The sequence below is a fragment of the Stenella coeruleoalba genome (assembly GCF_951394435.1).
Source record: "Stenella coeruleoalba genome assembly, chromosome: 16".
NCBI classification, from domain to species: Eukaryota; Metazoa; Chordata; class Mammalia; order Artiodactyla; family Delphinidae; genus Stenella; species Stenella coeruleoalba.
Window position 1 is genome coordinate 47,258,191 of NC_137162.1, and position 16,232 is coordinate 47,274,422.

The window sequence follows — 16,232 nt, forward strand, 5'->3', positions numbered from 1 at the left end:
CCCCTAAGGGACTTGAAAAAACTTTCAAAAATGGTTTCCCAGGAAATCGGGAGAAAGGATAAGGTTGTACTTGTTAGCTGGCTTAACTGCTCTGTGAGCCAAGGATAGAGGTTTCTAGACCGCTGATCTGTGCAGGTGCTCACAGGGGAGGCTGGCAGGGCCCGGGCGGGGCTCCCCCCAGCTCAGCTCCCTACCCCTCCTTGAGGCTGTGTGGAGGGGTGCTGGGCAGGGGCCTCGCAGAAGAGTCCTTCCTGCAGCCCCAGGAGCTCGGGGACATGACATCTGTCCCCCTCCCAGGTGACCGGCTCTTGCAGGTGGATGGAGTGAGTCTGTGTGGCCTCACCCACAAGCAGGCCGTGCAGTGCCTCAAGGGCTCTGGGCAGGTGAGTGCACCGTTACTGGTTACTGGGGAGCTTTCCTTCCCCCCAGAGTTTTCCTCGACAGCATCAGAAGCTGTGGTTGCCTCTGGGTGGGAGGGGGTAGGCAGGAAACCAACGAGACTTTCTGTTGTGTCTGTTTTTTCCCTTTCACATCTTCCTTTTACCAGCGCTTTTCTTTGGAGGTGTGAAAGTCAGGAGGAAGCAGGCAGATGTTCCCAGGCAGAGAAGCTCACCTCCTCTAAGGAGCCTTGAAAAGCTTACTGTCTCTTGTCTAGATTCTGGAATCAGACAGCCGTACTCAGCTGACTGAGTGAAGTGACTTCTGCTGCCTGGCCTCCCCCTCACGCCCTCTGCTCCAGCTGTAACTGACCAATGCCTCCGTCCGCTCTCAGAGCCTCTCAGCACCCGCCTTGGCACGTGCCGACACCCACCCCCGCCCAAGTTCATGCCGTTCCCGTCAACCTGTGTAATTACAGGCTACACTGTCCTAGGGGTCCTTTTATTACAAAGAGGTAGAAATTCAAGATGCCAAGAGCATTTACCCTTCGGTCCTCATTCTGTGCAGTGCCCAGGCAGCATCTGGATGTCACTACACTCTGTCCCATCCTCCGCCTGAGGGTGGGAACCTTTACTTGCGATGGTGGCCTAAGCCACAGAGCTGGGGTCTCCCTCTAGGCAACTGGGCAACCATCAGAGATGCAAAGGGCTCCTAGGGACCCCTCTGGCAAACAGAGGGGTGGAAGGGCCCCCTTTTGCTTCCTTTCCCAAACCATTCTTCTATTTTGTGGTGAGATTTACTTGTCTTGGCGACCTTGGTTGACATATCTTGAGAACAAAGTCATAATTTAGTAGTATTCTCTATTCTTCAGAACTTTGCTGACGGACATGCTTAGAGAATGTATTTGGCCAGCATACTGGCGGTGATGACAGATAGGAACTGTCACTCTGGGGTCACAGCAATGGTGCTGAATGACCATTGCTGCAGGAGGATGTTGGCAGGGTCAAGTCCCCCAAGTGGAAGCTCAGAATTTCTCCAAACTTCCAGGCGATGTCTAGCTACTGGGTCATGCTCTGGGTAATGGGAGTATACAGTGTGTGGGGAAGAGGAAAGGGAAATTGAACCAGAAAGAAAGGGGGAGGCCAGATTGACATAGGCCTGGGATACTGTGCTGGGGGTTTGGAATTTAGGTGATGGAAAACACTGGAGATTTTTAATCAAGAGTGTTGCATGTTCAGCTTGTGTCTTATTTCAATCCACAGGTAACCTTGAGGGAAGTGGACTGAAGGAGGAGGAGATAGGGTCCAGGAAGTCAAGTTAGAGGGTGCTTGCCCCAGTCTAGCTGGCCATTGGCAGCAGGAGAGGGAATGGAGGAGAGGGGAGCACTGAGGGAGATGTTTCTGATGGAGAACATGCAAGCCTTGGAAGCCAGTTGGGTATTTGGAAGGCAGAAGGGGGAAAGCTGGTCCACTGCAAGTGTGGCCCCTGGGAGGTTAGTTGAGGGATAGATCAGTGTTCTGAGAGAGCAAAGGCACGAGGAGGAATGTTTTAGGCAAAATGAGGAGGGGGAAGTGAGGGTGAGTGAGAGGAAGAAGATGAATTTGGCCTTGAATACACTGAGATGGAAGTACATGTGTTACTTCCAGGAGCATTTGTCCAACAGACAGTTGGAAATATGGCTCTGGATCCTAACAGATAAGCTAGATTGGAGATTCTGATTTGAGATTCAAATGAAGCAGCTACTGGATGTATCAGAAAATTACGAAGCATTTGCCGAGTGGAGGGAGAGACTCCTGGTTGCCATATGAGGTGTAAATTGAGTTTGTCCACCCATCCTTCTAGGTTGCAAGACTGGTCTTAGAGAGAAGAGACCCCAGGACTGCACAGCAGTGTCCTTCTGCTAATGACAGGATGGGAGATGAATGCACGGCTGTTTCCTTGGCAACAGTCTTGCCTGGAAGGCCTGCGAGCAGTGTCTCAGCGACATATGGTGAGAAGAGAGAGGATTGAGTGTTACTATTGTCATGTCATCCTGTGCTGCTTTTGAATTGTCAACTCCAAAGGGAAAGCAGGAAGTCTGCCTCTGGGTTCTCAAAAGATAGTGAGCAGCGGTGGTCATCATGCGGCCGCTTTCAGATGCAATGGAAGCCAATCTAATGGAACATGTTCCTATAAAAAAAATGCATTATCCCCAAAATGATGACCAGGCATAATTCTGCCCCCAAGCCTTCTGAGGATTTCTGATCAGCTGCTGGAATGTTTGTGTCTAAATAAGTATTTGGGGTTGAAATTGGAATGAAAGGATCATGCCTTTGCTGACAAAGGGTCCACGTTTCAGCCGAGACACTTGTAACAAAAATCTGAGTAAAGATGAGGTGGGTGGGGAGAGGAGGGCACTCAGAAACCTAGCCTAGTTACTCACATCAAAAAGCAAACCCATGATCAGTTTACAGGGGCACTATTACACATCATCTGATGGGTTGCCTCTCTGCACTTCCCTGGGATTTTGTTTCCTGCTAGGAAAACATTTATTTCCTTAGTACGTTGTGATTTGCAGCTTAGCTGCTTGTCAACCCCTTTATAGAGATTTTCCTGAAGGCGTTAAATCAGGTTGAATGCAAGGTAACCATAGTGAGCAATGGGGTTGGGTGGAGGGGGAAAAGCATGTGCATAAAATAAGTCTGTTTCTTCTTTCATTGCTCCTTGGCTCACTCCAGTGAGGGCCTTTGAGAAATTGAATACAGAATGAGCTAAAGGGGTCAGACGATGGTGATGGTGAAACTGGTCATACGACATACCTGAACCTAACTGCTTCAGACACTTTCATTCTTACCCCAAATCATAGTTTATAAATCAGTGCTCTGTCCCTCTATTGATTGATTGCCAACTGAGGTGGTGAAAACAGAGTAGGGGAGGCCCAGAGGCCTCTGGCTGCCAGACTATATAAGTTCTTTGGGCTGTGTCCATCTTGGGTGCCCAGAAGCAGCTGTTTTGTCTTACGGTCACTACACAGGGCTGAACAAAATGGCAGCTAAAACATTTTCATAGAGTTGGCCATGATTATCTCCATGGTCTAATTATGCAAAAAATTTTTTTCAAGTATACTAAAAAATGACTGTGGTTCTAAAAGGGTAATAGGAATATATGTGATTCAAGTTTTAGTAAATGATTTGGGCCTATTGTGTACGTCTCTAAGTTATATCTTTACATATAAACTTTGTTGATTGTCTATAATTGCTCTGTCCAATATGGTAGCCACTTGCCCATGTGCCTATTGAGGACTTGAAGTGTGACCACTCCAAACTGATAAAATATATACTTGAGTCTTAAAGACTTATTTCATAAGAAGAACGTAAAGTACCTCATTAATAATTTTTTCGTGTTGTTGCATGTTGAAATGGTAATATTTTAGATATGTTGGGTTAAATGAAATATGATTATGTTTATTTTACCCTTTTCCTCTTATTCTTTAAAATGCAGCTATTTGAAAACTTTGACATTATGTATGTGGTTTGCATATGCAGTTCACATATTTCCTTTGGATGACACTGACCTATAACAGGTATAATGGACTCTGTCATAAAAATGAGCAAAATGAAATCTTTTAATGTAAAACAGGAATAATTCATTTACTTGACAATTGGCATTTTGAGGCTGGCCAATTTCATTTGGAATCTACTGAAGGATGGATCTCATTCACATCCCACGATACAGGTCCCAGGTTTGAAGTCAAGCTAAGAAAGAACGCCAGTGGTTTGGGATTCAGTTTTGTGCAGATGGAGAGTGAACGCTGCGGCCATCTCAAGAATGATCTTGTGAGGATTAAGCGGCTCTTCCCGGGGCAGCCGGCAGAGGAGAATGGGGCCATCGCAGCTGGTGACATTATCCTGGCTGTGAACGGAAGGTCCACGGAAGGCCTCGACTTCCAGGTGGGAGGCCATGAGGGATGCAGTCCTGTGTGCAGGCTGAGGTCAGCCATGCTCCTTTCAGGGCCACCCGCCATGGGGAATACTCTGGGCTCCCGCAAATCACACGTGGAGCCTGGATTTGGATCACATAAAGAGAGAAATTGGCAGAACATCCTCATATTAAAATTTCCATCTCAATTCTTAACTATCTGACCTTGAGTAAGCCTTGCTTCTCAGTAGGTTCGTAATGAAACTGAAGATAAAACCCTGGCTTCTGTGCTGGCTAAAGGTCTCCTAACACACACTCCCAGAGGTGGGCGTGAGGGCTCAGTGGGCTACCTTGGGTCCCTTTCTGCCCTCCTTCCCATTTCTCTACTAAATTTACGGCTTTGACGTGTAGTGTTGCATTGGTTGTCGTGTGTATGATCAAAAATGTAATAAAAAAGAAAGTAAAAAGTGGGCATTTCTTAATCTTATAGCACAAGATCTCAGTGAAATATTGTACATATCGGTCACGGTCCTGGCAGAAATTGGGCCATCTGAGAAAGTTTAATAAAAGTGTAGAGATTGTTGGGAAACTCAAGGGAGAGTATAGAGCCCTGGGGCTGGGAACAGTGGGTGCAGTCATTCACCTTCCCTACCCCCGAAGTGCAAAGGGAGATGGGTAGGAGCAGTTACCAAATCCTAGAAGCTGAGTGAGCTAGGTGGAGCAGGGATGTAGTCATCCTGTGACAACCCCACAGGGAGGAATGCAGGGAAGCGAACCTGGACCTCCCTCTCCCCCTCGGCTCTGATCCCTGTTCACCCTCGCATTGGCTGAGCCCAGCAGGAAGCCTCTCTGCAGCCCACGCAGGTCTACCTCCAGGGCACAGAGCAAGGCAGACGAAGGTGGAGAGTGGCTCTAGGTGGGATGGGGAGGGGTGGGGAATCCTCAGAGCAGCGTTAGGGTGGGGATACCTTCATCCATCCTGCATCCTTCATCTGATCCAGGATCATCCTCTGAGAACCGCTGCTGGGCCAGCAACTGTGTGAGGAACTGAAGACAGAGAGGCGGACAGTTCATACGGTCTGGTTTCAGAGCTCACGGGGGTAGTGGGATAGACAAGAGAACAATTCCCACTGCGGGAAATAAGTGCCATGAGAGACAAAAGGCCCTGCTCCAGTGCTTGCACCAGGGAAGGGGGAAGGAGCCCATTCTATGGCAGTCCATTGCAGCTGGGGGTACTGAGTAGTATCCAGATCAATCCAGATCAGTGGTTCCAGGTAGGGGTGAATTTGCCTCTTGGGACATTTGGTGAAGACCCGAGACATTTACGGTTTTCACAACTAATGGACGCTACTGGCATCTAGTGGGTAGAGACCAGAGATGCTGCTCGACGTCCTGCGATGCACAGGACAGCTCTGACAACAGAGTTATCCAGCCTAAAATGCCAATAGTGCTGAGAGGTTGAGACATCATGGTCTAGATAGGTAATAAGAGCTATTCAGGCAACCTCATGCCCTGGGCTTTGAGAGGGTGGCTTGGAGCAAGAGGTTCAGCATGGTGGGAGCTTAGGAAGTGGGTGCAGGGAGGAGCAGATGGGAGAGAGAGCAGGGCGAGAGGCAGTGGCAGGTAAGAACAGGTTCTGGGTGCTGTGCTTATGTTGAGCGAGGTGAGCCAGAGAGAGGGTTCAACGGGAGAAGAACCTGGTTCTATCTGTATTTGGGAACGACTGCGTGTTAGTGATGTGGAGGAAGGGACGTGGGTGACAGTGCAGGAGGCCAGGAGCAGAGAGGAAGTCACTGCAGTTTCACAGGTGAGAGGTTCCGAGGGCCCGAGCTGACCCTGGGCAGAAGCTCAGGGCTGAGGGTCAGGCTTTAGAGATTGGGGTGGTGGCATCTACGTGACCGGTGGCCCCTGAGGTGGGGGTGGGTAGACAGGGAAAGGAGGTTGAGATGGTAACAGTCATTTGCTTGATTCACTCTCTCGCTGAAGAAGAGGCGTCAGTATTGGCAGATGCTGCCATCAAAAGGCCCCAAGCAGACCTTGGCCGCTTCCAGCTCAGTATCGGCGCATCATCTTTGTGGGAACCACAGGCCTCTGGCCTTGGGTCCATGCACTTTGGGAAGTCAGCGGTGTCCTCCAAAGTTCTCTGGAGCCAAGAAACAGATCAAGGTGTGGGGGGGAGGGGCCCGGGAGAGAGTGGAGAGCACAGAGGAGGACACTCCACAGCCCTGCAACTAACCGTGGGGTTTGGTTTCTGATAGGAGGTGCTGCATTTACTGCGAGGAGCCTCGCAGGAAGTCACGCTCCTGCTTTGCCGACCCCTGCCAGGTGTGCTGCCTGAGATGGATCAGGGCTGGCAGGTAAGGGGCAGTGCCCTCTGTTCTCTCCACATGCCTCGGGTTCAGGCACTCCTTTTCTTGTCTGGTGGGTCCTGAGAAGCCCAACCTTGCTTTGGTAGTGTTCAATGCCATCTACTTTCATTGGGGCAGGAGAGTAGCTGGCCCCCAAACCTCAATTAGTCTGTGACAGGTTCATGAGGTCCTACCTCTGCCTTCCCCTTCCTCTCCCTGCTTCTGCCTCTCCCAATATTTGGCTCTTCTTGTAGATGGTTACATGTTTAGATCTTGGCTGTGAAACTTCTAGAACTAGATTTTCTGGCAGTCTAAGCACCAGAGAGGGGAAACCAGGAGCAACGGGAGTAGATGGAAAACCAAATGAAGGGAAGGTAAGAATTTCCATTCTGAGGAATGAAATGGGGAGAAAAAAAAGAAGGGTATACGTCCACCCTTCTAAAACATGAATTAGGCATGTATGGTCTAGTGCAAAGAAGGGAAGCATTGGAATCAGGAGAGTTCAGAATTCTTACATTGATGCCTGTATTAGGTCCTCCAGAGAAATAGAACCAATAGGATATGCGTGTGTGTGTGTGTGTGTGTGTGTGTGTGTAGAGACAGAGACAGAGGCAGAGAGAGATTTTAAGGAATTGGCTCACGTGATCATGGTGCCCGGCCAGTCTAAATTCTGCAGAGCAGGCTGGCTGGCTGGAAACCCAGTGGGGAGCTGATGTTGCAGGGTGAGTCCCAAGGCAGTCTGGAGGCAGGATTCATTCTTTCTTGGGGAGCTCAGTCTTTTTTCTCTTAAGGCCTTCAACTGATTGAACGAAGCTCACCAACATTACAGAAGGTGATTTGCTTCACTCAAAGTCTACTGATTTACCTGCTACTCTCATCTAAAAAATACCTTTACAGAAACATCTAGATTCGTGTTTGGCCAAATATCTGGGTACTGTGGCCTAGCCAAGTTGACACATAACGTTCACCATCACAATACCACCTGTTGAGTCCTTGGGCACAGACGCTGCGGTAGAGATCGGAGTGCAGGAAGTTTAAGGGGCCGGCTCTTGGGAACACCCTTGTGAGGGTGCGAGAAGCACAGCTGGGCAGAAGGGGAAGTAAATGTGTTGCAGCTGCAACAGGGGCCTCGGCTGACCTCACAGGGAGCGCTGAAGCTGGGATGGCCCCACAGAGCTGTCCCGAATTGGGACAAAAGAGCCAGTACCTTTGCTCTCTGCATCAACCGGCGCTGGAGTAGGAGCTGCCCCAAGGGAGGGGGCCTAACTTTGGCCAAGGCAGTTCCCTTGAGCTGAGCACAATTCCTGCGGAGGGGATAGCTGTAAGCTGCCAGCAGCCAGCAGTCCTGGCAGCTGGGGGCTGATGGCCTCAGTTGTGGAGGGGGATCGGTGTGAGCACCCTGGAATCACCTGCACCTGCTCTGTTTGCTGCAAGGACCTTGGGCACTTGCCTGACTTCTCTAGGTCTCATGATTCCTCATCTGAGACGTGGATAAGATGTGGATAAAATCAATCACTTATCATCACTGAGGGTGACAGTCACTAGACACAGCACAGGGACTTGGTGACCCGGATCCTTTTGATGCCTGGACTCCAAGAGGTCATTTGATCCCAACTTTGGTGAGCAAAGAGCTATGGGAAGGAAATCTGAACGTTTCCAGTTGCCAGTTTGGAAAAGAAAGTAGATGTCAGCAATTGTGTTAAGCAAATGAACAGGGCAGGGGAGGGTCAAGCTTCATACGCACAAAGATCAGGCCAAGGGGCTGGTACCCAGTGTTTTTGTGAGATATCTGGTAATGCCAGGGAAAGAGTTGTCCTTCTGTCCTGGAGAAGAGGTCCCCCAAGGAGAGCCCAGATGCATCTAGTGGGAAGGGCTTGGGGTGAGGAATGGTGGGCATGCTTCCTCTCTCCTCATACCTGAGGACCAAGTGCAAGAAGAATTTTCATTCATTCACGTGGCTCCAGAGGTCAGACTGAAGACCAAGGAAGAGAGTATTTAGTTCAGAACTAGAATAAAGTAGTTATGAGAAGGAGGCGGCTGTACGAACATCTGGAATAAGGTCATTCCAGGCAGAAGGAATAGCTTATGCAAAGGCTCTGAGACAGGAATGACCTGGAGGTCTGAAGGACACAAAGATAATGGTTGTGCCTGGACAGTGGCTAATGAAGGGGAGTGTGGAATGGGAGGAGTTGTAGAGGGAGTCAGGGACTGCACCATGTGTGACCCTGTAGGTCTTGGTAATGTGCCGATTCCATCCTGGCTGCCACAGGAAGCCACTGGGCTGGGAGGGGTGGGAGGGTGAAGGGTGAAGCAGGAATGTGGCCTCATGTGGTCTGTACTTTATAGAGGTCACTTAGGTTGCTGGTGGAGATGGAGTGGAGCAGGTAAGGTGGCAGCGATTCAGGTGAGATACTGTGGCTTAGACTCAGGTTGTAGCCAAATAGGTGGTAAGTGGTCAGATTTGGGAGGTGACTGGGAGGTAGAGCCCGTGGGATGACTTTTGGATTAGATATGGGTGTGCGGAAGTAGCCCTTGATAGCGTGTAAACTTAAATGTTTGTGGAGCATTCGATGGAGATGTCTGTTAGGCAGTTGTTAGTGGAGAACTGGTGTGAGATCAGGGCTGGAAAAAGCGAACTTGGAATTGTCAGCAAATAATGCCACTGAAAGCCATAAATTGGATGAGATCACCGCGAGAAGGAGTACAGAAAAAGTCAAGAAGAGGGCTGAGAAGTGAGCCATGTGACACCCCAACACTGAGCGGTCTGGTCCAAAGAAATGAGACAGCACATGAGACTGAGAAGGGGCCTGGGAAGTGGTCCAGGTAAGGGCAGAGTTCAGGGTAAACTCAACGTTTAAGTTGAGTAAATTCGTAAGGGACATTCTCAAGAAGGAGGAGGGACCAGTTATGCTGAATGTTGCTGAGAGTTAGAGTGAGATGAGGACAGAGAATTATCCTTTGGCTTTAGGAAGATGTAGGTCGCTAGAGATCCTAATCAGAGCTCCTTCAGTGGAATGATGGAGACAGAAGCCTTGTTGGAGTGGGTACAAACGAGAAGGAGGGGATACAGAAATAGTGAGTACAGACGCTCATTTGAAGAACAGAGAAAAGGGGTGTATTGGTACCGACTTTGGTACCAAAGCAATATTTAGATTTTGCTCGGTGTGCACCGTGGATCCAGTAATCCTTAGCATTTCTTTCAATAGACACCTGTGCTCTCAGCAGACAAAGAATTCACCAGGGCAACAGGCACTGACTCAGAGCAGAGCCCCAGCCTAGATCAAGAGGACAGCCAGAGGGACAGTGCCTCCGCAGATGCAGGGGAAGGCCTGGGTCTCAGGCCAGAGTCTTTCCAACAGGCCACCGGAGAGGCACAATGGGACCAAGACACAGAGAGACCCTGGGCCACTTCCTTGACTCGTCCTCGGGATTCCTACCCTCATTTATTCAGACTTCACCAAGAAATGGATGCATCAACATTGGCTACCTCTTTGGAAAACGATATGAAGCAAAACTGCTATTCAGTTTGTGATATCAGGAGACTTGAAAGGTAAGGATCACCCCTTTGCAGACGTATTATAAATTGTGTGCATGTCATTGCTAGAAATTACAATCAAGCAATTAATAACTACGCTCAGATGCTTGCTGGGCTAGGACTGTTCTGGGCATTGGAGGGGAGGAAGAAACAAGAGAAGCATGCGATCTGGAGCTGCTGTAACCACAACTTGTGAGCTTTTGGGAAAGCAAACCCCACCCAGAGGGTCTCCAGTACCCTTGGAGACTACAGATGGCAGGCCTTGGGGTTTCTTCCCCACATACAGACCTTTGTCCTGCATCCCCCATGGCCTCTTGAAGCACCATGGTAAGAAAGAGGTTCCCTTGTGTACATCATTTCTATTGCAAATATAATGCTTTATAATCAACACCAGCTTAAGAAAAAAACCCAAATCTACGTCTTCAAGACCAGACTGAAACATTCATTTCAATAGCCATTTGTTCTTTAACATAGTCTGCATTTTTGTGCTCATCCACCCCTGAGTATTTCCACTTCTCAGTCCTGTTCTGATGGAAGACAAACGCTTTCATTCAGTTTGATGAGTATTTTTACACATAGCCAGGGTACTTAGAAACCTGTTAGGAGCAGAGAGAGGGGTACACATACTGAGAGAGGGCGAGACATTGCTCCTAGGCGTGTGCTAACTAGATGCATGGGCACAAAGCAGACAAACGAGGAACAATGGTTTGTGTCTGACACTGTATAAACCCACTGATATTAAATAGCTCTTAATTGTTGGTCATCCTAGAAGACTGACAAGGGCAAATCTATAGGGACTAGTAGGTGACATGAACTATGAAGCGGCTGGGGTAATGCAATTAGGCAGGGTGAGATCCGTGACAGACAGGAGCCAGGCATATGTTTCCTAGAAGCATCCAGATACAATTTTTAAAGTATGCTGTATTGTGCCAGCTACTCTGCGGAGGAGAACAGGGCGGGCAAGCACGTTCATCAGTGGTATTCATTTTCATTGTTTGAAAATGCATAAGCACGAGTGTATGTATAGTTCCTTACGTTTGCATTCTAGGCAGTAATTGATATACTTGATCAAATGATAAAGGAAATAACCTACAGAGATTTATCCAAGGACAACTATTCATATGATCTTGTAGGAAATATAAAAGGAGCGGTACTTCCCTGTAGACATGGGGCCACTCTTTTGGATTTTTAAAGGTTTTACTGATAGATAATTTGGGATGATGGACTGGATTATAAAGTGACTCTAGGATTAGGTATAAGCCTGGAGTTTGACTTGCCATGTGCCTTTAATATAATATAATGATTACTTATTAATAATAGTATTTAAACTAATTATTACTGTATGTTGTCACTGTCTCATTCATGGACTCACAGAAATTCAGGGTTGTGCCATGTAAAAATGGTCTCATCTAACTTCCTATCCCACGCTGGGATCTGCTCTGTGACATCCCTGAAGTAGGGGGCCTGCTTTTACTTGAATATCTCCAGGGAGGCGGAAGTTGCTGCCTCTTGACGTGGCCCATTTTATCATCGTGTAGCTGTTGATCAGGAAGTTCTTCTTTATACTGACGTGAAAATTGTCTTTCTCTATCTTCTACTCATAAATCCTGATATGTTTTCCTCCTGTTTTCGTCATTTCTTTTTTAAAAAAATAAGAAACATCACATCATTTTATATTTCTGAATCAAATTAAATCTGGCTTAGCATTCCTCCTTGCAAGGGTATACCAGGTGTCCAAAATCTGCCATCCTTACAGGGGGCTGCCCCTTCCTAGAATTATACTAAGAGCTTCCTCAGAACATTCTGGTGGAGCCCCAGATCATCATTCCACCTTGGTTGTTGCCCTCTGCTTGCTACCCAGGCCATGTGGCCCACGGAGTTACAGGGAGGCAGCCTTGCTATTCTCTGCCCCGACTCCCTCCATCACCAACTCCTCCCCCTTGTACTTACCTCCCACAGCCCTGGTGATGGCAGCGCTCTGCCTCTTCACATTTCCTTTTACTGTGTTTCACTTGTACTGCGTTTTCTCTCTTCCATTCAGGAACCTTCTTTCTCTACAAAGGAAGGACTCAAACCATATTAGCTTCTCCTCCAGTGGGACCTTAGCTTGCGCTTAAAGCACACATAGTTAGTGACTGCCCCCTACAGGAGGAAAAACGTGGCACAGGCTCAGCAATCCCTGGACACAGTTCCCCCAGCTCCTGGGTAGGGTCAGAATTAGGATTCCAAAGTGGGTTTGTGGTTCTTTGTGGTTCTCCCTGGAATATCCACAGCTCAGTTCTGAGGTGGCTGCCCCAGGTAACTGCCTCTTGTTTCTGGCATCCCTGAGTGAAGTTTTCTTTCTGCAGTGTAGATCAAAAAGAGTACTGACTTCGTGATCATACAGCCCTGGTTTCAGCTCTACCACTTACTAGTGTGTCTGGAGAGTTGTCTTCCCTGAGCTTGAGGCTTCTCAAATGTAAATGAAGACCCTGGCAACTCCACAGGGTGCTGTGCCCTTCAAAAGAAATAACGCATGCAGAGCACTAGTCCAGAGCCTGGCATGCAGCAGGAGCTCAAGTCAGTTTTCCTTCCCTTTCCTGAGCCATTTTCAGCTAAAAACAAGTCCCAATCAATTAAAATTCCCACCGAACTGGCAGATCTTACCATCTACGAGGTGGTTACTTCCTAGTCTAGTGGCTGCCGGCACCCCAGCAAACCCAGAGTGTTCATGGAGAAGACGAAGTTTTACTCTTCCTTCCCTGTTCTCTTCTTTTACCACACTGTACACATACTACTACCATACGGTAGTAGATCTTTGTAAAACATGTAATAAAGCAGTACAGTACATTTTCATGGAGGAACACTGGAATTGTGTATCTTCCAGAGAGAGGACTTGGTACTTGGCTGGAGTTGCATCTTATGCAAGGTTAGTTTCTAAAGTAGGGCATAAGGTAAAATCATATCAAGTCACATTACCCTGAACATCACTTTGGGAGATGTGATGTTTTTCTCCGTTGGTATGGAAGGAGATTACCTTTTCTTTGGTTGAGCCTCAGATGAAGTCTGGTGACTTGCATTTATGGGCCATGCTGACTGCAAAATGCTTATCTTTAAATGCTAGCCTCGTAGGAATGAAGGGATGGCAGATTCAAGTTTCCCACTCACGTTCAATTCAGGGCTTAAACTCATTGAGTGAGAAGTGGTTGTTGCAGAGTGTTTAAGGTTATTTCTCTTCCCTTCCCTTCCTTCCTTCCTTTATCTCTGTCTCTGTCTCTCTCCCCTAGCATATGTACTTATATTCCTGTAATTAAAATGCATCTATTTTCAGCAAGTATCATTTAGAGAAGGTGAGGATATAAGTCTTCATGGTTATTTAAGAATGCAAAATGAAACCAGGCCCTTGAAATGAACCTAAAGTTACTGTATATGTTCTGGGGAGGGCAGTGTTCCTGGAATAGCAAAGATGCTTAGGAGATTAAGGGTCTAACTTAACTGCATCTGACATGCCAGGTGTGACCTCAGAGTAGCTGGCCGAGGGTTGAATGAGCTGCTGGGTGAGCAGGGCTGTCGGTCCAACGGGAGGACACAGGGGACCCCTGTGAAGGCCTGCTCTGCCTTCACAGTGTGAAGTGTGACTGAGAGGAGTGAGTGGGACAGATGCCTGGCCAGGAGCGGCAGTGGTCTAACCCAGCAGAGCAGAGCCCGTGGCAGCCTGGGGCTGGGTGCTGCCTTCAGCTGGGTTCTCTCCGCAAGCTGACAGGCTCCCTGGGGACACCCCCATACACACCCACTCTCACGACTCCTAAATACTGAACTCCAGCTCAGGATTATCAACTGAACTTCACCCCCAGCGATCCCTGAACATCTCTACTTGATGTCTTAGAAACACTGCAAACAAAACCCCCCAGATGTTAAACTTGGCACCGGCAGGAAGTCCCAGTGGCACTCGCCAGGCTAATGGGGATGTGGGGCGGGCCTGGTGCTGGAGAGACGGGGAAGGCTGAGCCTCACATGAAGAGACACGAAACCCGACCTTGTTGTGAGCTTACCCGCAGTAAATAGGGCAATTACAATACCCGGTATTTCAGGCCTGAAATGCCGTCTACTCATTTGACTTGTCTGCCTGAAAGGTGAATGTGATGTTGGTGGCTCAAGTTTCTAAGGAACAGCTCTCCTGGGACGTTGGGCCTGGTGTCTTCCACTCAGTAAATACCCTGTAGCAAGCAGAGGCTTCGCGATGATTTCACTGACCCCAGAGCTGAACCGGGATTCCTTTCCTTAAAAGCAGTCGCTGAAGAATTGCAGGATCTGGTGGGAGGCCTAGTGCCAGGGCCCTGCCAGCTTGTGTGGAGGAGGCAGCTGGGCGCACCTGAGGAGACCCAGGTGGGGTCTCCAGATTCTCCTCTAAGTACCATCTGTCTACAGGAGGCTCCTTTTGTCAGACAGCTTGGGAGGGAGAGAATGAGGGCAGGGAGGAGCCGAGCTCATAAAATGTATCCAGGGGTAAACAGAGAGCTCGGAGCACTCTGATCCCTTCAGGTTCTAGATGGAGCCCTACTGCATTATCCCCAGGTCCTGAGCTGGCCTTGAGCCCTGGGGGAAGGACTCTCGCTCTCTACCTGGCGTGTCCACACGCCAAAACACCTTATCAAATTCTCCAAATCTCCAAGTCTCACCCCTTCCGTGAAATAGGCTCTGCCTGGTGGGCTCTCTCGGGCCTTTCTGGACCTCTGCTTGCCTCACATCCTTTTCTCCATGCCCACAAGCAAACTCCAGGTCAGAGCTCCAAGAGCAGCCTGGTGGCCTGGGTGGAAGGGTGGTTGGAAGGGCAGTTATTCTCCCTGAGATAATGGCCAAGATGCCACCCTGGAGACCACTGAGCCCCCTCTGGACACCCAACAGCCTTGCCTCTTGCCTCTCAGGCTGATGGCCTCCCTGGCTCTCTTTCCGGGCAGAGCTAGTAGCTGGAGCCCCAAATCCAACCTGGAGAGCAAGGAGCTTATTACAAAGGTTGGAGGGGCACGGAAGCGGGAGGTGAGGCATGGCCAGCCAGGCGCTGCAGCGTTGCCACCTGCTTCTCCGCAGCGAGGGAAGGAGAGAGTTGCTGCTGGGGGGCGGGGGAGCAGCGACAGGGTGGGCCTGGGCACCAGCCGGATTTCCTGTCCTTTGACAAAACTGCCATGGTATTCCCTCCCTATGTTTATAAGAAAACACATTTTCTGCACAATTTGGTCAAATACTTTAAGGTGTTAAATCAATTTTTCCTTAAAGAGCTTAGCAATTTTAAGAGATTGTTTTCTTAAAGTGAATGTTCCTCTTTAGTCTTTATGCATGTGGTCTTCTTTTTAAACACATGTGCGTGTATATTTACAGGAAATGCCCATTTACATGAACTCTGTATCTCTCATGAGCAGAAATGATGTCTCTTTGACAGCAAACTCAGGTTGGAACCAACACTCCAGCCCTACTGCGGGGGAGGGCCAGCTACATGGGTGTTTGGGGGCTTGTAGCTATAAGGAGGTACCAGCGCTGATTTTAAGGGAAAGATGTATTGCAGGAAAGGGAAACGGAGGGCAGGGGCACTGACAAAGCCACCCTATTGATTTGGGGATGGGGAAGGAGGCTGATAAACAAGGATCCATGTATTTGGTACAAAGCTCAACCTATGTGCATTTCTTTTAGATTCTCCTACTCATCTTCTCTAACCAGACTCTCGACAGATATTTTCTGAGTACCCTGTCTGCATGTTGGAAGCACTGTGCCCAATGCTCTGTCATCTTCACGGACTGCTCTTTCTAATCAAAAACGTGTGTAGTGACTTTCGGCAGCCCCTCGAAGGCTTATTCTCTCCCTGTTGCTTCTGCATCTTCGTTGCCAACCAATGAGCTTCACCGTTCATCTGCTTCCTATGTCACACAGGGAGTAAATGTCACTCCAGCTGGCTGCTTCTCCAAATAGACACTGTTTCAGTGCTCTGTAAAGGACCTGATATTTGGGCAAAGTGCTTTGAAGGTCACCTGCTTGAGCTGTTCCCAGCCTCTTGCTTTGGCCCTTTCCACCTAATTCCTCTGTCGAAATAGCAAACGTAATCA

At 48.6% G+C, this 16,232-nt stretch overlaps 1 protein-coding gene across 1 annotated transcript in view; it reads left to right on the forward strand.

The window, feature by feature from the left end:
• Nucleotides 1–15,871, forward strand: part of FRMPD2 (FERM and PDZ domain containing 2) — a gene marked incomplete at its 3' end in the record, with an annotated part of 98,401 nt that extends 82,530 nt beyond the window's left edge. Inside the window, exons 24-29 of the mRNA XM_079900255.1 lie at nucleotides 298–383; nucleotides 2,221–2,368; nucleotides 4,093–4,307; nucleotides 6,534–6,632; nucleotides 9,830–10,173; nucleotides 15,823–15,871. Of these exons, the coding sequence (XP_079756381.1) occupies nucleotides 298–383; nucleotides 2,221–2,368; nucleotides 4,093–4,307; nucleotides 6,534–6,632; nucleotides 9,830–10,173; nucleotides 15,823–15,871 (941 nt within the window). The remainder of the gene's footprint in view (nucleotides 1–297; nucleotides 384–2,220; nucleotides 2,369–4,092; nucleotides 4,308–6,533; nucleotides 6,633–9,829; nucleotides 10,174–15,822) is intronic.
• Between the last annotated feature and the right edge of the window lie 361 nt (nucleotides 15,872–16,232).